Below are 19958 nucleotides of genomic sequence, written 5' to 3'. Positions count from 1 at the left end.
CTCAGGGATCTATTAATCAAAAGCCTTCCTAGGTTGTATTTCATCCTCTTACTGGTAACCCGCACCTACACGCCTCCATCAACGCAGTCCCTTCCCTTTTTTTTTTTAAGCTAGTACCAATTTTGGCGCCACTAAGGACTATCCTAATCACTGTCACTCAGAGCTTCAGTGAGCTGACAACTAACGGCGATGATTCAGATGTACAAAGCGAACCCTGCAACAGAAACAAAAAAAAAACGACTGAGCAGGTACACAACTTGCTTTTAACCATATAGTACTGTTTTCATAACCTGAGTTTTGGACGGATTATGAGAAAATGGACCTCTGGGCACAAAAGCCCCCGACCTCTCCTATACAGGGCCCCCAGACTTAGAGACAACAACCGCATCATTTATAGTCATTTCTTGTCTCTTTCAGGTTGTTTTGTCTCTCTTTGCAGTTGCTTTGAGACACAAAACCCTTAAGTATGTTGCAATCTCAGGCCACACGCCCCAATCAGTGATGACAAAGCAGATGTTTTCATTACGTGTCAAAGTCGATATACCTGTTTTGCATTCACTGATTTTTTCAATGACTCAGTGTTGACCACATTTACTACCCCGACAGAATGCTTTATGGTCTTTAATACATGGTCTTTAACATGTATTTAGACATGGAATACTGACATTGCTGGCTTCATCTATTTGTTAAAGTGACGGCTTTTTGCCATTTAGACATAATTTACACTAATGTTCCTTACAACTTTATTCAGACATGACCAGTGGTGGAGACAGTATTCAGATCCTTGAGTAAAAGTATGTAAGTGTAATCGGGAAAATGTACTTGAAGTATTGAAAGTATTCAATGCTGGAAAATGTCCCCTGTGACAACCAATCCCTCTGAAGTGTAGTTGAGTAGAAGTATAAAATGGCAAGAAAAGAAAATACTTAAGTAAAGTACAAGCCAAATTTCACCAATTTCACATTTAAACACTATTAGAGACCAAACTCTTCTCTATGTTTAATAATATTAGGTAATTTGAGTGCACAAGCTACGAGTTAGAGGATGTAAAGTTGAAACCCTCGTTTTATTCTGCTGTATGCTGTATGTAAAGCGTTTTCCATCCCTCTCCCTTGCAACGTTTTCCAGCTCCTCCTGGGGCAACCCGAGGTGTTCCCGGGCCAGATGAGATATACCGTCTCTCCAGCGTGTTCTGGATCTACCCCGGTGTCACCTACCAGTTGCGCATGCCCGCAAAACCTTTGCTGGATATTCATTTATGTATCCATGGCGTTGATGTGAATGAAAATTGAAAATATATAGAGAGAGTGCTGGTCAGAGTATTACTGTGGGTTTTTTCTTTTAACCTCTTTTGCTCCGGTTGCACCACAAGGGGAAAAGTTCTTATAATTGATCAGAGAAGAATCTCCTATACAACGTTAAATTGGCTCTTTCACAGTCTCTGCTGGTTATTCAGGCCGATTTTATTTTCTCTCTCTCTCTCTCACAAGCATTTTTCTCTCTCTTTCTTTCTCCATGTTTCACCTTGTGCTCCTGCAGCCTTTACGCTAACATGAAGGCATTCAGTTCCGACATATGCCGTGTTAAAGGTGATACGAAAATGTGACTAGATCCAACCTAGTAAAATCGCTGTTGTGACTTTTAAGTAAAATTGACTCAGTAGCTTATTCGGATATGAGACTGACATGTTAGACTGCCATCAGATTAAAGTAGAAGGCTACATGTCTGAAAGGGGCTTTTGTAAATTGAACTGCAGTATCAACAGTGGACGCCGTAAAGGCAGAAGTCGGCGATGACAGGAAGCTCCATAAAGCTGACCGAGCAAAAGCAAATGCTGATTTCCTTATATATGTGTAGATATGCAAGGCTTGGTTTTTATAAAATGAGATGAGCCACTGTACTGAACCCTCTGTCAGTGAGGAGATATGAAAATATCTTCTAATCTTCCCTTTGTTGTATTTTTAAAATCTAACCACTTACTTCTGGTACTTTATCTTTGGCCAAAAAAAAAAAAAAAAAAAGGATTCAAGCCTCTACTCGAGATGTACAGAGGTCATGGCTAATCACAAAAGCTACAGAGAGGAGACCACTCTATCTTCCCTTCTCATCAGTGTGCACAGAAGCTAGTGGGAGCCCTAAAGTAACCACTAAAGTAAAAGCAGCACCAGCTTATGAGCACACTTCCCTTCTTAACTTCTGCTTCCCACGATTTTTATCATCAGGTACTCACTGGTGCCTCCGGCTAACACAATTTTTCATTATCTACTTCTGTAAACTGATGCTACAGCCACCACCGCTTATCTTGTGAAATACAGTATTACAGTATTCGCAGTGTACAGTATCAGTTTTGGACTGGGGGAAGATTTACACACCTGGGCAGTTTCTGCAACGCGTCTGCCAGTACTGACGGCAGTACAGCGTCAACACACGTTTGTCTGAGTCCTTGTAGCTTGTAGATGTGTAGCTTGTTAATTTTAAAAAAAAAAAGACCAACTGCGATTCCTTTTCTGTACACAGTCTGCTGTTTTGTATAAAATCACTACCTGATATCCAAATAATATACAGGTGTACCTTTGGAAGCCCTTGTTGCAACTTGTAATTAAACACACTGCTTTACTAAGTACAAGAGAATTTTCCAGCCACTATAGTTGTCCAACCTGGGGAGGGGACATTATTGTTCTTATTCTTTTCTTCTATTCTATGTTTTTTTCTGTTACTATTTGTTTTTTTTTATTTGTTCGCTTAGATGCGTGTATGTTTACTTTAAAGAAAAAGAGGGAATTGCCGAAATGTAGACTGTATAAATTTGTCCTGTTCTTTCAACAAAACTGGTTTGTCAAATAAAAAACCAAACCAGATATAACATGTTATTTAGTGGCCTTTGGAGGTGCTGGTATGGGTTGTTATTGTTGGACAGATTCAGGCTAGCTGTTTCCCCTTGTTTCCAGTCTTGATGCTAAGCTAAGCTAACTGACTGCTGGCTAACTGACAGACAAGAGAGTGGTATCGATCTTCTCATCTGACTCTCCGTCCGAAAGCCGGTCCTAAAATGTCTAACTCCTCACTGAAATGAAATCAATCAATTAATCAATTGTTCAGCCGGCACACTAAACTTTAAAGTATAGCTTAAACACTAAGCTTTGTGCATCGTAGTGCAATATCAGCACGTTTAAAGTGTGTGTACCTGTGGTCTTAACAAAACGTCATGTGTTCTTAACAGCGTGTGTCTGTGTCGATGAGCACGTGTGTGAATGTCAGTAGCACCGAGAGACCACGTGTGAATGTGAATCTGTATCTGTCAGAGCGACTGTGTTCGCATGCATGTGACGCCAGACGACCCAGCCATAATCGCTGACCTCACCACCAGCCAATGTGCCCTCCCTGAGCCACAGAGAACAGGGCTTAATCCCCTGTGCTCTGCACGCACGCACGCACCTCGCGCACACACACACACACACACACACACACACACACACACACCTCGTAATTACAGGGAATACTCCAAAAGTTCCACTCAAACCACTGAGGCTGATATACTGTCCGTTCAATGTCATGCCAACAGGAACGGGGAACACACAAGCAGAGATCAGACTAAACACATATAGCGTGCGTGGATTTGTTTACATGCCACTGTATAGAGCTCCTCAGAGCAAGACGCTGAACCTCCAGCTGCTGCAGTGCCGCTGCGACGCAGTAGCTGTACTACGCGTGTGCTGGGCAGCCCTGACGTTTTGATGTTTGCGAGCGCATGGACTGGCCTGTCGCTTATCTTCTCGATTAATAGATTAGTTGTTTGGTCAAAGAAATGTCAGAAAATTGTGAATAATGTCCATCACAATTTCCCAGAGCCCAAGGTGACGTCTTTAATTGTCTTGTTTTGTCTGGTGAACAGTCCAAAAATCAAAGATATTGAGCTGACTATCATAGAGGACTACAGAAACAAGAGACAAAATTCACATTTGAGAAGCTGGAAACCAGAAAATTTACATTTTGTTTTTCTAAATTAACTAAAAATGATTATTCAATTATCAAAATAGTTGCTGATAATTCTCCTGTTGATTGTCTAATTGATTAATCCACTAATCGTTGCAGCACTAGATCAGATGATCAGATAAGGCTAGAAGCGAGGCAACATTTTATTTGGACGTAAAGCGTGGATGTAAACCATATTATAGTGGAGGCTCACCACCTAGACTAAAATAATGAGCATGTCCACTAACAGCAGAGGAAATTAATACAATTTATGAATTATAATAGTCAGCTTCAAGAAAGAAGAGCACAGGCATAACACAACACAGCGAGGATCATGTATTTAATGATTTGGGCCATTTTTGTTTGGTTTTTTTTTGTTTGTTTTTTTAAAACTAAACTGATAACAAGACAAGGTAAATGAAGATTTGTCTGATTTAGCTCAGGAGATGGTCATCAATCATCGATCATCAAATCATTCAGGGGCCCATTTTACAAAGGCAAAGTCACTCGCAAATTGCGGATACATTTGCAAGTCTACCGGGCTCTCGCATGCTCTCGCATGGGTCGCCTGCATGGCATTTAGTTCTTTTTAATAAAAAGTTGTCAAAATCAACATGAGAGGAAATGATCTCATGTTGCAGATCACAAGTTGAATGCAAATTTGGTGAAAGTGACCACAGAGCAACACGTCAGAATTCAGGGAAAAACAAATAGAAAACGTTCCATCTTTTTACAGCTTGGAAACGGCCATGGCAAACAGCTTGATCACTCACTACTGGACCGCTGCTCAGACACTGGGCTGAAGCTAAGCTGTGGGGACTGTGATGGACAGTTTAAGGATTTTTTTTGTATGCTCTTCGACTCAAATGCAACGGAGGCACATACTGTGGACTAAGAAAACTGTGCACATGCAACACTATGGAAAGTACGGCGGGTCAAAGCTGAACCAAACAGACAGCCTGTACACTGTGTATGGATGTTCCTAACGGACAGTTGGCTAGCCGTGGGGTTTGTCTTTCTTAACTTCTCTCACTTCTTCTGAGCAATGTTGCTGCATTCCCAGATCTCAGCAATTAACTGTGCGAGTACATTGTTAACATGACCTTAAGAAACAGTGGCCTAAGTTGTAGTAAACCATAATTATTCTTTAACACTAGGGTGCCTGTCCCTGTGACGGATTTCTCCTCGCCTTCTGTTCAGCTCTGTAAGCATGGTGTGTGTGTGTGTGTGTGTGTGTGTGTGTGTGGGGTTGAGGTAGGGAGAACACGACTCTTGCGTTTGTGAATAACACACTGGCAGTGCCAGAGCATTTCAGCTCTGATTAAGGGCACTGCGCACTGGAGGAGAGACCGATGTGTGTGTGTGTGTGTGTGTGTGTGTGTGTGTGTGTATATTTCACAATGTAAATTTGTATACAGTCAAGCCTTGTACACATATATAGTTAAGTGTGAGAACCATGAAGTAGGTGAGAGAAAATGTGTGCAACTGTGTTTGTGCCTTGAGTGAGAAAAGAGCAGTCACGTATGTGTTTTTGTGTGTGTGTGTGTGTGTGTGTGATAATTTTAACCACGACTCAGATATGCGCGCACACGCACACGCACACACACACACACACACACACACACACACACACACACACACACACACACACACACACAGAGGAAGCGGTCTCTCTGCCAGATAGCCTCCGGGATGAAAAGTGAACACATACACACACAAGATCAAATCGCAGGGTGAGAAAGGTTTTCAAGATCTTTCCTCAAATCAATCTTTTGTTTACAGAGATGGAAGGGAGGGGATGGAAGCCAGGAGAAAACAACTTAAAAAGGAAGGAAAATGATAAGGGTGGGGGTGTTTGGGAACCAGAAGGAGACGGGGAGGCAGAGGGGGAGACAGAAATTTCAGCCTGCATCCCCCTGGGAACAGAGCAGCCCAATCAGTCCAGAACTGGCCCTGATCTGCAGCTAACATCACCACTCAACCTTTAGTGGCCTGGTCTGGCGCTTACTTGGACAAATATGCAGCGCACACACAGACTCCGCAACACACTCACACACCAAGAGAAGAAGGGATTCAGTGACGGATCGACGAAATGCATGCGCAAAACACAAACACGTGTGACAATAAGAGCAATCAACAGACAGAAATGCTTGGACCCAGCTTCATGGCAGAAGAAATACTAAGACACACACGAAGTGCAACCTCTTCCACCAATACAGCGTTTTTTTTTTGGTGATTATTTTTTGTGTACACTATTATATTTTATATAGGCTCATCATATAGGCTGTAATAAAGAGCAATATTGAATAACTGTCAGTTACTGTCAGTTAGGCTACTGTCAGAATAACGGAGTTATCTTACAATCTAGCTTTTTTTTTTCTTTTCACAGATTTAAATCTAAAACATGACACGTAAGTAGGCTGGAGTTGAAGAAAGTGCACAAGACTTTTCGCGGAAGCGGAGCCGGGGCGAGCGTTTTTTTGTGTGGTTTTTTTTGTTTTTTTCAAAAAAGTGACACGTCGCTCAGCCTGTTTGCTGATGCGCGGAGCAGGTCAGGACGTCTTCATTGGGAAACACTGAAACAATCTGATGTTCGCTCGCTCGTCTGCACCACGTCCAGTTATGAATCGGTGTGATGGCAATGACAACAAATGTGCCACAAATCCTGAAGCACAGGTGGTGGCATTTCAACATGTGCTGCTGCATGTGAACACACACACACACACACACGCACGGGCTGGCAGAACACACTGACCTAAAGGGTAAATCAAGGTTATTACAACTTGGGTCTTAGTTTCATAGTAATTGCTTTCATTTCTAACAGGTACAAAAACATTGTCCTCACCAAAGTAACAACTGAAATCAGGGAACACGTCATCATCCCTGAAACAAAGTCCGACAGGTCTAGACACATGAGCAGTTGGATAATCAGACAACAGTTTATCCAGATCACCTAAACCACTTTCTCTGAAGATAAAAACAAAAGCGAGAGCAGCTGGAATGTCGGTAATAGGACTGGATGGGACTCAAATTTCCAACTACTGTCCAAACATGGGAAAAAACTTCATATCTGATTTGTGATTAACTGTTCAAATTCAGAACTGACAATTTATGGGCGCAATAGGCCGGGTCCTGTACTCCAGCAGGAGACACTCTTAAAATCCTGGAAATGTAACTCGAGTAAAAGTATACAAGTATAATGACCAAGTTGCACTTAAGGTATTAAAAGTAAAAGTATTCAATGCAGTAAAGTGACCCTGTGAGTGTTATACTTTTATATATTATATTAACTTGTATATTAACTTTAACGATTATCAAAATATTTGCCAATTAATTTTCTGTGATTCAACCCAATGATTGATTTACTAATATCTTCAGCTCTATATATTCTGTTGGGTAGATTTATCATAAAAAAGCATATTCTTATAATATAAACTCTTCATATGTTTTGTATGCGAAAATCTTCATTTGTAACGTAACTAGTAACTAAAGCTGTCAGATAAATAGAGTTAAAAGTACAATATTTTGCTCTGAGATGTAGTGGAGTGGAAGTATATAGTAGCATTAAATGGAAATACTTAGTACCTCAAATCTGTAACTGAGTAAACGTACTTAGTTACTTTCCACCAGGGGGCTAGCAGGCTAACAACAGCAGTCTGCAAGGTGATGATAATACAGCATTTTGTCATTTCCCTTTATTAATGTCCCTGCATTTTAGGATAGGCTATAAAGGTTGCACTCAAATTCATTTGGAAAATTTACTTGTCAGCTTGAATTCAATCACACCTGATTTCTTTTCTTTTTTTTTTTTAAAGTGACAGACTTAAATGGTAATAAACCCTCATTGCACAAGAAAACTTAAACCAGTTTAGTACTTTAATACCCAGTTAAACACTCATGTTTTATCACTGCATTTGAGTCACATGAACCGAGCATCTCTGGTCCATGTTGTGACTATGCATCTTAATAACAACAAACTCGTCAGCCAGTGTTTGATAAACGCCCTGGGGGCTTTCAAAAAAAAAAGGGATTTCTCAGAAAAATGGAGGCTTAGCTCTGTGAATCAAAACGCGTGGTGAAACGAGACAAGCACGAACACGGGACCCGGGGGAAAGCTGCGTGAGGAGTCGGCCTGTAAGTTTGGCTAACCCTGGGGTTTGTGTAGGACCGGTCCGATCGTCCGATCACTTCTCCCGTTTCGTGCCCCTGTTTGACTCGGTTTAAACAAGTCCGTCGTGTTCCCAGATTCCAGCAATTAACTGCAGGAGTACAATGTTATCATAACCAATGGCCAAAACCATTCAAATAAGTTGCTGTAGGCCAGAACTTTCCTTTCTCTCATCTTAGGAGCCGCTGCAAGAGTTGAGGATATTTTAGGCTAAAGGTCAAGCCGGCGCACACACAGTCCTTTGCGGGACCAATAACACACCAAAAATGGTTGCACACAACTGCCAAGACGCCCACTGAAGCTCACTCTTCAATTTGAACCGCTGCAGCACGGCTCCTGCCAAGTGGCCTCCAGCTTTTCAGGAACCCCCGCTGACAGGGACAGGACGGCGCGCCGGGGCCCCGCCGCTCTCGGGGGGGGGGGGGGGCAACTAACAACGCCCGGCGGCCGAACTGACTTCGCGGAGCCGCCGACGGCAGCGCGGCCGGGCGGCCTCAGTTCGCGTCCCTCCTCGACCGGGACGCCGCACTTACCTCTGGCCGAGAGCTTTTTCGTGTTAATAATCTTCGCAGCGTACTCCTGGCCGGTGGACTTCTTGACGCATCGGCGGACGACCGAGAAGGCACCCCTGGAGGAGAAGGGAAATCAGATCAGCGAAACGGCTCCAAACTCTCCATCGCATCTGTGTGTCACCGGGGGGGGGGGGGGTCACACACTAAGGGCATGCATGAATCACACACATCTAAAGAGAGAGGGAAGGGGGTTGGGGGGGGGGGTCGCATGCATAATTAAAAGAGTCTGATATTCTGTGTGTGAGATGTGAGGAGAGGTCCTGGCTACTAGTGCGTGCCAGGGGGAGGGAGAGGGCACGTTTCACTGAGAGGGGACCCGGTCAGTAGCTCGCAGGGAGGAACGTGAGTGGGGCAACACGAGAGTGAAGCAACAGAAAGGTAGAATTCACTGCGTCCTCTCAGCCTGGCTGCATTTTTTTTTTTTTTTTCTGCACAGACGCATCCTTTCAATTCGTCCGTACCGGTGGGTCGAGTGGCTCTGTTCGCCACACGCAGCGACTATTACAGAGCGGCTCTGCAGCCTTTACACCGTAACCTATGGCACCCTTCATTTTTCAATCCGGAATAATACAGCGGCGGTGCGCGCAGCCCCAAAACGAGCAACCGCCACGGTCTCTTGTTTGCAGCAAAGCCTTGTCTTCATCTTCCTTCTTTTTTTTTTTTTTTTAATGGGGGGGGGGGGGTTTGCTTAACATATACAGTAGCCCCGCAGTCTGCTTAGAAATGCACAGCGGCGCTGAACGACTGAACAGGAGCCCGGAGATGCCACCAGGCGACGGGGGCAAACGCAAGCGAGTTGTCGACGCGCGCTGCCCGCGGATGCATCGGCGGACAAGTTGCCCCCCAGAAAGCGGGCGCATCGCACCTCCTGGGTCACAAAGAGAGCCACGGCGGTGCGACGCACCTCTGCCAACACGCTCCGGACTAAACACAAGCCGCCGCGGCGTCAACGTGAACCTGCCTACAGCTTAACGCTGCTCGCGTGGTTGTCCTACCCGTCCCCGTCCCCCCCCCCCTTTTTTTTTTTGACAGCCCCTCTCCTGCCTTGTCAACACTGAAGTAAACGCGCACAATGGCAGCAGCAGCAGCAGCAGCAGCAGCAGCAGCAGCAGAGGGGAGAAAAAAACGTGCAAAACACACACACATACACAGACTGAATGCAACAAGAGCGGCGGCGGCGGCGGCGGCGATGGTGACGGTCGCTTACTTTCCGAGTTCCTCGTACAGCTGGTACTCGTCTGTGAATCTGGTCGAGGTTACAACTGTAGCCATGTTGACTGAAGTGAAGGGGAGAGGGGTGGGAAAAAAAAAATCGCCTCGCGCTTCAGTGGCCGCCTTCGCGCAGGTTTTCGGGGAGGAGAGCTCGTGGAGACAGAGAGGGGGGAAAGAGAGGGCTCGAGCTCGGCGCGAGGATCAGGGAGTGGGAGAGAGAGAGAGAGAGAGAGAAGGGGGAGAGGAGAGAAGGGAGCCTGGCTGTGGTGACGAAGATCCTCTATTGAGAAGATGTGTGACCCTGTTTTTTTTTTTTAAATGAGCAAATGAAAATTCAAACTACTGCGTGAAAACACTGGGTTACAGAGTAAAAGCCCTGCATTCAAATTCTAACTAAAAGTAAAAGTTTAGAAGTGTTATTACAGAAATGTGCTTTAAGCAAGGACTGGATTACCAACCGAGCAAAGTGCGCAACTGCCCAGGGGCCCCCAGAAAGCCCAAGGGTCACCCCTCATTGTTTGGGTCCACACAATTTAATTCATTGAAAAATAAGTTAGAAATTTCCATCACTAAAGCACAATATCGGCTACGTGAGGTCGTCCATCCTCCATCGAGGGGCCTTGTGTGGTAGACAGGTCTAAATGTATCTGAGAAATCCCAAACTTTAGTCCAAAGACACTGGATGTCGCAGTTCAGTAGCATTGCCCTGTAAAACCCTCCCTGCCTGATAGATGCCCGCCTCCTTCAGACTACATGCCGAAGTTCATAAATACCTTTGTGAAACCAAAGTAGTAGCATATTTTTTTTACAATATTACATTCAACTGTGTTGTAATTCTCGAGGCAGTAAATTGTAGCGCTGATTAATTGGGCTGGAATTAATGATTTTATTTTTTTTTTGAATGGAAATAGGATGGATGAAAAACAAATCAAAGCCCACCTAAGAAAACAACAAGCATACATACATCAGGAAGTGACACTAGTCTATGATCTCCTGCTGTGTGTGTGTGTGTGTGTGTGTGTGTGTGTGTGTGTGTGTGTGTGTGTGTGTGTGTGTTTTATGTTTTCTAAGACCAGAAATATATGCCAGAGTGAGACCTCTCTCTGCTTTCTCGTCTCTGGCACTAGAGGTAGAGGTGGGATGCAAGCCACGCGAGATCTTTTCTGCCGTACCAGGAGCTACAGATCCAGGTTCAGATTCACCGTCTCCCCCCTCCGATCTTCTTCCATCGTCTATTTATGTACACAAGGGTAGAGCTGACACCAGAACAGCCGCTAAGAGCAGCATCCTTGACGGACCAAGTCGTGTAGTGGGATGTGATGCCGCAATATTTTAATATTGGCACAGAGCAATGAGCTGCATGCCCACAATATTATGGTTTTCATTTCCTAAACTAGGGTCCCCACATTAAAGGGGAACTCCTCAAAATGTGGCTCCAGGAAACAATAATGATTCACTATTTAAGTTTTGTTTCACTGCTACTTTTCTCCCTACTATAAAGCATTTTATAAATCCCAACCAGCAACAGAAATCTTATCAAAATCTTCCTGTTCAACTGGCAGTTAATACAAATGGCTTTACGAACCCCTGCTATCGCAATGATTCTGTATCTCTCTTTTTCACTTTTTCTCTAGTTTCGCAGGTTTCAGAGGCTGCAACAGTGTCGATTTGTCGATTAATGGATCACTCTGTCAACAACAAGATAATCGGCAACCATTTTGATAACTGAATAATTGTTTTAGTCATTTTTGGTCAGTAAGCAAAAATCTCAGCCTTTTTTTGTTAAAGGGTGGTTACTGACTTAGTAGGGTGCCCAAACTTTTGCACATGCCAAAATTAGTTGGATTTTTTTTTTTTTTTTTTTCTAAAATCACATTTTTTCTTAATCTTAAAATAATCTGAAATTTACTTAGTGACCACTGGACTATCAGTGGTGACTCTGCCATTCCCCACCTGTCCACTGGTCACCCCATTGCGTTTTCCCACCACTGCCAATCACCTGGTGACTAGCCACCTTCCTCCACAGCTGTTCTCAGCTCAGTCATTAGCTCCCCGCTATAAATAGAAAGCTGTTCACCCTCTCTTGTTTGCCAAATCATTAATTTTGCTATGTAGCTGTTGTCTTCCTGCCATTTCTGCCTGATTGCCTGTTCGAGTATGTAATCTCGCCACCCTTTCTCAATAAATTGCCTTTTAAACGTTTCCATCTCTGCCTCTGTGTCTGTGTTTTGTGCCTGCTTCCCTTTGCCAGTGTTACTGAACGATGACATGGACAAAAGTACTGCAAGGTCAACAAGCATTTTCTTAATAAAACAAATACCGGCAGGCTTGTTAAGAAAGAAATTTCAGAATATTATTTAATCCCAGAATAATGTTTCTATGTGCTAAATCATACAGCGTATGTTCAGTATGTGAAAATGCAAACGTGCATCTCCTTCCTCTTCTTCTTCTCTCTGCCTTGCCTCTGAACTGTGAGTGAATATCTGGAACAGTGTTTAGAGAGCATTGCTGGTGATTAATGAGTGTTTGCAGTGAGCACAGGAGCAGTGCGACCACTCTGCCATAATTACAGGGAGCCGCTCTGATATGAAAGCCTAATTAGCGAGGGTGCAGAGGTACCGTTGTATTAATTGCTGAATTGCTGTGTTTCTCTGTGATGTGCCTGTCAGAGGAGTCTTGGACAGGCTGTACAATAGCAGGTTTGAAGGGTGGGTGGTAATGGTGGAATATAGAGCGGCGGTTTCCCAACCTCTCAGGCTTGTGATCCCTTAAAATAAAGCAGTGTCTACTTGCAAACCTCTGCCACAAGTTGCATATCCCCATGAGTTCTGAGCAATGTCACCAAAAAGTGGTTATCCCCCCCTAATCTGACTGTTTCATTTGAATTTGAGTAGGGTAACTGTATCTGGTATTACATCAGAAAAAAAGCAAAGGTTTGAAAAAGGGGAAAATAATTTTGTGTAACCAAAGACATTTTTCTCTTGCTCTACTGTTAACCATCTTGCCACCTCCAAGAGTTAGCGTGTAACCCCCTTGCAACCACTGGAGTGGTAGACCAGCAGATCAGGGAGGGAGACGGCACACGGAATGTAAGGTGAGAAGGTCATTAGAGTGAAAAGGGAGAGAGGACTGAAGTCATGCCCTTGGTATTTTTCCTGGAAACTTGGGATTTTTGGAAACCTTGGGGGATTTCACATTCTATTAAAACAGTTTTAGGTTGACTTCAATTATTTTTAAACTCATTATTTTTTACGTCTGATTACTTTTCGACCAAAAAATCTGGTGGGTTCAGTATTCAGACGACAACACCTGTGTGTGGGGACAGGGTTGTGAAACAGCAGCATTTCAACCTTCATGTTTTGAAATAAAACTTTAACACTTCATTTAAAGTAAATTTTATATCTATCTATCTATATATATATATATCTATATATATATATATATATATATATTATATATGGTAGATATTAGAATGCCATGTGCGTCTGTACTGCTGTATTACTACTGATGGTATCAACAAGACAGTAGATAGCTCTGGCATGCTTCACCATATTGTTAAGAGTTAATAAAAGTACTCTAAAATAAAAATAGTCAACTTGGAGTTTAATGGATTTCCACAGACGCTCAACTCTCTGACAGTAACACTTAAAAGTATGATACTGTCATTCATCCGGGGGGGGGGGGGGTAATGAAAGGGAACAGAAAAGCAGTGTTCATTAAAAGATTGCACAATAAAATCAATATCTTTGTGATCGGGAACGATTGAGCTAAAACGAAACGCAGCAGAAAACTTATTAGCAGAAAGGTGGTTAAGGATGTGACAGCTAATTACACGCCAGCAAGGTAAGGAATCCAGACTAAAAGACAAATCAAATAAAAAATAACTATGATCAGTATTAATAAAAAGATCTTTGCAATTAATAGAATTAATATGTAAACCAAGAGTAAAAACGAGGTCCAGAGTATGGCCTCTGATGTGTGTATGGTCTGTCACAAAAGGTCAGTAAGATTAAAAGATTGTATAATAACAAGAACAAGATTGTTAAGCATGGAAGTTTATAGAGCTGGGCATTCAACAGCCTTATTCCGACAGGGGAAGCACAAATCTCCACAAAATGGTGCACTTTTGAATCCACTACATTTATTTGACTGCTATAGATACTTTGATTTTGCACACAAAACTTTGGGACCTTTGGGGCTCCGTACTTCAACACTCTGAAAGGAGCTATTTCGCATAATGAGTTCTTTTACTTTAGGTAAGTAAAGTTTGCTAGTAATACTGAATTTTGAATGAAGCATTTTTATTTGTAACGGAGCATTTTCTCAGAAGGTGGTATTGCACTTACCTGAGTCAAGGATCTGAGTACTTCTTCCACCACTGATTGATTATGTTTGGGATTTAATACGCAGTCATGAGGACGTGCCCCGCGACTGCAGCACATAGCATGAAAAGGCGGGGTATTTAGAGTAGTCTTTCAATCTGCAATATGCTCTAAAAGCTAAAACCTCCTCGTAGTGATGATACAGTAACAGCAGTGTTGTGGAGCCAAAAGGGAGTGACTCATTCAGCAAGAATGTTTTCAACTTGGCTCATTGCTGCTCTGCGTATCTTTGAAGAGCCGCTCCTCCCTCCCGCTGAACAGCAACATCACAAGACTTTTAATGTTTTTTTGAGTGTGTGTGTGTGTGTGTGTGTGTGTGTGTGTGTGTGTGTGTGTGTGTGTGTGTGTGTTTTATCTCAGGGAGAGACCACTGTCATTCCCTAGCACAACACCCAGGGGTCCAACCTTCCCTATCTGCTGATGAGCTGCACTGAGACAGCTCATTGGATGCCATTCAGTAAATCTTTTTCCAGGTTTTAACAGTTTCCTTGGGAACAGTCTGTCGTGTACAGTACATCAGAGTGGATCTATGACCTTTCTTTGTCAATTAATAAATCGTCATTTGTCACATTGTCCCAAGTAAGCATTTAATAGAACATCAGGCCTATTTCAGTGCTTAATGGGCTGCAATTTACGATGCAAGAGACTCCAGCTGATGTGTCCCAATCGAGCCATTGATACCAATCTCTCACTGAATGGGTGTTGAGAAAGGGCTGCACTTAGCCATGTGTAGAACAGTGTCCATCGCAAGACAATAAAAAGTTCTATTTAAAACAGCATCGTGAGCCTATTGTGTTTAACACCACAACTTCACCAAAGAATCTTAAGGTCTGAAGTTAGTCTCACCTTCAACTGATTATGCAGCAGTGGATATGACAGCTCCCTCCCACATACTGGATAGCACTATGTGTTCGTGTGTGTGTGTGTGTGTGTGTGTGTGTGTGTGTGTGTGTGTGTGTGTGTGTGTGTTTTATCTCAGGGAGAGACCACTGTCATTCCCTAGCACAACACCCAGGGGTCCAACCTTCCCTATCTGCTGATGAGCTGCACTGAGACAGCTCATTGGATGCCATTCAGTAAATCTTTTTCCAGGTTTTAACAGTTTCCTTGGGAACAGTCTGTCGTGTACAGTACATCAGAGTGGATCTATGACCTTTCTTTGTCAATTAATAAATCGTCATTTGTCACATTGTCCCAAGTAAGCATTTAATAGAACATCAGGCCTATTTCAGTGCTTAATGGGCTGCAATTTACGATGCAAGAGACTCCAGCTGATGTGTCCCAATCGAGCCATTGATACCAATCTCTCACTGAATGGGTGTTGAGAAAGGGCTGCACTTAGCCATGTGTAGAACAGTGTCCATCGCAAGACAATAAAAAGTTCTATTTAAAACAGCATCGTGAGCCTATTGTGTTTAACACCACAACTTCACCAAAGAATCTTAAGGTCTGAAGTTAGTCTCACCTTCAACTGATTATGCAGCAGTGGATATGACAGCTCCCTCCCACATACTGGATAGCACTATGTGTTCGTGTGTGTGTGTGTGTGTGTTTGTGTGACACCTCCTCCGTGATTTATATCATCTGACGGTGCTTTATTTCTGTGGGCCATCACAGGGGAATCAGATGTGTGGGCATCTAACCATTGTCTTCACCAGTGTCTCACATGTATGGGACTCCGAAGGTCTCTGAGCAACACTGCTGCTGTTAACCCAAAGCAGTCTCATCAAATCTCATCACTGGACGCCAGTTTTGATGGTGTGAGGTTTTCCTCCGTGCATGCACAAATACAGGAGGTGAGCAAAGTGCCTTCAGCTTCAATGCTCCTTGGAGTGATGTCGTATTAGCCATGACCTCTGCGCAGATGGATATTTGCTGAGAATAGAACGCCTCCAGTTGTTTGATTTTCAGTATTTCCCAGAAAGATGGAGGTCACAGAAAATGTTTCTCCTGGTGTTTGTGAAATCGCTTTAGCAGTACTGTGTGCGTAGGGAAGAAGGAGTCTCTGACTGGCAGCCCTGTAAAAAAATGTTTTCCCTCTATTAGACCTTCTTTATTAAGAAGACTAAGAGTCTGAGGTTGTACTTAAAGGATTGGTCTGTCCTAAAACAATAGTCGGGGGCCCTTATAAAACATTGAAACAAGCTTTTTCTTGCTGTGATCATTCCTCCTGAAAAGATTTCAGTCTAAGTGATGGGGGACAAAATTCACAGTTCTTGTTTTGTTCACAAATGAATTCAAATGTTCGTCTTAAGCTAATATGAGGCTTCAGCTGCCTGAGTTGGTCATATTGAGTGGATATCTTCCAAAATTATGTCTTTTCAGTATAAAATTCCCTCTTTGTGTTTTCCTGTTGAGCTGCAGTTGACAAATAGCAAAAAAATTAGAAAATTTTACACTTAAAAGGCCTTAACGTTGCGTGATACCCATGGATTAAACTAATTTGGAGGGCTGAAGTTCATATTAGCTTCAGATAAAGGTTTAAATGTCCGCACGGAACAGGGACTTAGGACTTTGTCCCCCATCACTTACATTTGAAGTGCATTAGGAGGGGATTGTTCTGGGGCCATCGATAGGAACAGCAATTACAGTCCTCATATGGACACCTGATAAAAATATGAGCCTATCCTTGAGGGCACCTGTGTACTCCGTCAGAACTGCTTGTTGGATGGTCAAACAGCACAACCTTTTTCTGGCTGTCTCCCACAGACACTAACTCTAACCACAGATGGCACTCTGGATGCAGACCCCGATCTCTGGTGTGACGGTTGTGCGTTTTGTACACCCTCCATCCACTTAATATGCCCAATAAATGGAGCCTTTCATTCATTCAAAAAAATACACTGCCTCTAAACATAATCCAGGCAGCGATTACGCTTCCTACTTAACGCCTTTGCTTTGCAGTTTAGCTGTATAGATACATAATTTCTAGGAGACAGGGTTGTTCCTGGTGCTGTAACTACTCACTAGAGAGTGAAAATGGTCCCTAACAAATGCACTAATCATTCCTATGTAAGTAACATTTGCTAAAAACTGCAGTGTCCAGCTGGTTTAGGAAATTATTTAGCCTTTTTTGAAAATGTAGCTATATATTTGTGACCCAGTTTTTAAGATTTAAATCTTCAGTACAAACCAATCATCTTGGCTGAGAGCCACACACAGGGTCAGGAAGTCAGAAAGTATCGCGGCAAAGTAATGCATTGTTGATTTTGGTCTTTTTATAGGATTTTTTTCAAAATATAGAATATCTCCAGCCTTATCCTTTAAGCTTGAAGATTTTCCAAGTTTCATTTTATCTTTACTAAAGCTAGTTGATGTGTTATGTATGCACTGAGGCTTTTTCACTAAACAAGACATTTTAATCTGATATACAAGCACTTCAGACATGACAGCCCCCTGCAGCCCCTGGGGAACTCTCTCTTCCCTCCTCCACTTTTTTTATTTAACTGTACGCCACGGAGCTCTGAGCAAAACACGGCTAACTCGATCTTTCAAATGAGCACGAACAAGTGAGTAGGATGAGGAACAAAATGAGAAAGAAAGACAAGGGAGGGGGGTGGTTCGCAGAGGGAATGAGCAAAGAGCTGAGGGATAAATGCAGGGAGGGAGGGTGACGGACGGGGGGGGAGGCAAATGTGAGAGTTGACCAGAGGGGGAAGAAATGGTGAAGAAAGACAGTTGAATATTCATTATCAGGCCACTGGGAAGAAATCTACAGTCCTGTTGCTACTGTGTGTTGGATTGCTGCTGACACTCGCATCCAGAAACACTTCTTCATTCGCATCTAACAATGCTGAAGGTGTTTACTGTGGATCATATTGAATGAGACCAAGCATTGATCCATTTCTATTAAGCTACATCAGCAGCAGAAAAGCAGACGCATCCCACCTAATCAGACAGCGTGAACCTAAATTATGGTTTCTCCGACCCAGTATCCCTAGGATTTACATCTATATTAGATGGTTCTGCAACTAACGAGTTAGGTCCTTTGCCAATGTTGCCAACTAAGGAGGCAGTGTGTCCTTTATGCGGTGAGGTGTGGGTGGAGAGGCAGAGGAGCTTGTGTCCTGTCACAAACCTGTAATTAGCGTTAGTTTTTTTTTTAACCATTATCATGTTCTTAAAAGAGTAGTCCACTGATTTAGCATTGCACTCATATATCACTGTCAGACACACAATGGACAGTTTTTTTTCAAGGATCAAAATCAACGCTACAGAACCAAGATATCCTCTTCTTTTGTACCACTTTCTGTTAAGGCACCATTTATAAAGGGTTTATGTTGACAAATTGCAGAAAATCCTCCCCCCAGCACGACACTTGGTTTGTCTTTTTAGCTCTTTAAAAGGTTTATTATTACTGAAGAGAAAGACGGAGCCATGTTATTGCCAAAACATTTTATTTAAACAGAGTACGCTGATGTAAGAGAGTCTTTATTCAAACAATAGAAGAGAAACTTCTTCACTTCAAAACTGTAATAAAAACAGCTCTTACCATCAACATTTAAAATTTACTGCATTGTTCTCTCTTAACGTGAACTAATTCAAGTTTTGTATGCATATTAACAGCTAGTCAAACTCTATGTTTAAGTTAATAAATGGTTATACCATAACGAGTCTACAGTTGTACATGTTAATAAGCAGTTTATAAATGGATTTTGGTCCAGATGTCCTGCAGTTCTTTTACAGAGGATAAATGGTCAAACAGTCCAATGGAGAGGTCTCCTTAATGAATTAAAGAGTTAGCTTGAAAGACAAGCAAAGCTTTGTGCTGTAGGATTTTCCACAACATGGTAAGCCAATATGTTTTCAATATTGGCTTATAAATGATCTATAAAGCATCAGTAAATGATTTATTAACCATTACCAAAGCCATTAATTGCAGCTTATACAACTTTTATACATGGTGTCTTATCAGAAAGTGATACCACCTTCTTCATTCAATGCATTTTTCTTCATATTATGTTGAATTGTATGCTTGCTTGTAGACAAGTTTCACATTTTTGCATGGTCAGGTGACCTGCTGAGCACTGATAAAAAATAAGAGTATTTTAGTTACACCAGCAATGAATTTGAATGAATGAGGTAGCAGTGTACCAATTTAACACTCTCTCTATTTCCCCTATAATCAGTACCAAATTAAAATTACAGTTCTTTCTGGGAACATCTTGAAAATTATTAGGAAATAATTGGAAAATTTTGGACCTGTACAATAAAGCTGCTCTTTTCTGAGCGCCCCACAGGTTTGGTCCATGACTTTCTGCAGAGATTGAGTGTAGTCATGAGATGCTAACATTGAGTTTTTGCATTGATGATTTTATTTAGATCATTTGAATCAGATTCCCAGCATTTTGTTACACTGTAGATGACTTAAGTAACATTTAAAAGTCCAGAAAAGACTGATGGTATCAGCTACTGAGTTTTGTTAGTTAGTCAATGCTGCAGGAACTGGACATTGTGTGGTGGTCAGAGGTCTTTCAAATGCAGAGGAGTGAGCCACCGTATGAGCATACGTGAATCTGTATAACCCCTAAGAACAAAAGAACAAGGTGACATTTGACAGAAACAACCGCCGAGGGTATCTTTGTGTCATCCTTAAAGGGTTCTCTCAGATGATTAGGACAGGAGATTTGGAGAGGTCATCCCCCGTGCCGT

The 19958-nt window shown here is 42.5% G+C and overlaps 1 protein-coding gene across 5 annotated transcripts in view; it reads right to left on the bottom strand.

Moving 5' to 3' along the window:
• Positions 1-10121, bottom strand: part of camk2g2 (calcium/calmodulin-dependent protein kinase (CaM kinase) II gamma 2) — an 89086-nt gene extending 78965 nt beyond the window's left edge. For all 5 annotated transcript variants that reach the window (XM_040138500.1, XM_040138495.1, XM_040138496.1 and 2 more), the window contains exons 1-2: positions 9920-10121; positions 8674-8768 (exon numbers count right to left, since the gene is read on the bottom strand). In XM_040138500.1, the coding sequence (XP_039994434.1) occupies positions 8674-8768; positions 9920-9984 (160 nt within the window). In that variant the 5' untranslated portion in view covers positions 9985-10121. The remainder of the gene's footprint in view (positions 1-8673; positions 8769-9919) is intronic.
• Positions 10122-19958: the final 9837 nt, after the last annotated feature.

Source organism: Xiphias gladius, chromosome 11, assembly GCF_016859285.1.
Source record: "Xiphias gladius isolate SHS-SW01 ecotype Sanya breed wild chromosome 11, ASM1685928v1, whole genome shotgun sequence".
NCBI lineage: Eukaryota > Metazoa > Chordata > Actinopteri > Istiophoriformes > Xiphiidae > Xiphias > Xiphias gladius.
Note: the sequence above shows the minus strand (reverse complement) of the source record. Positions and strands in the feature narration are given on the sequence as shown.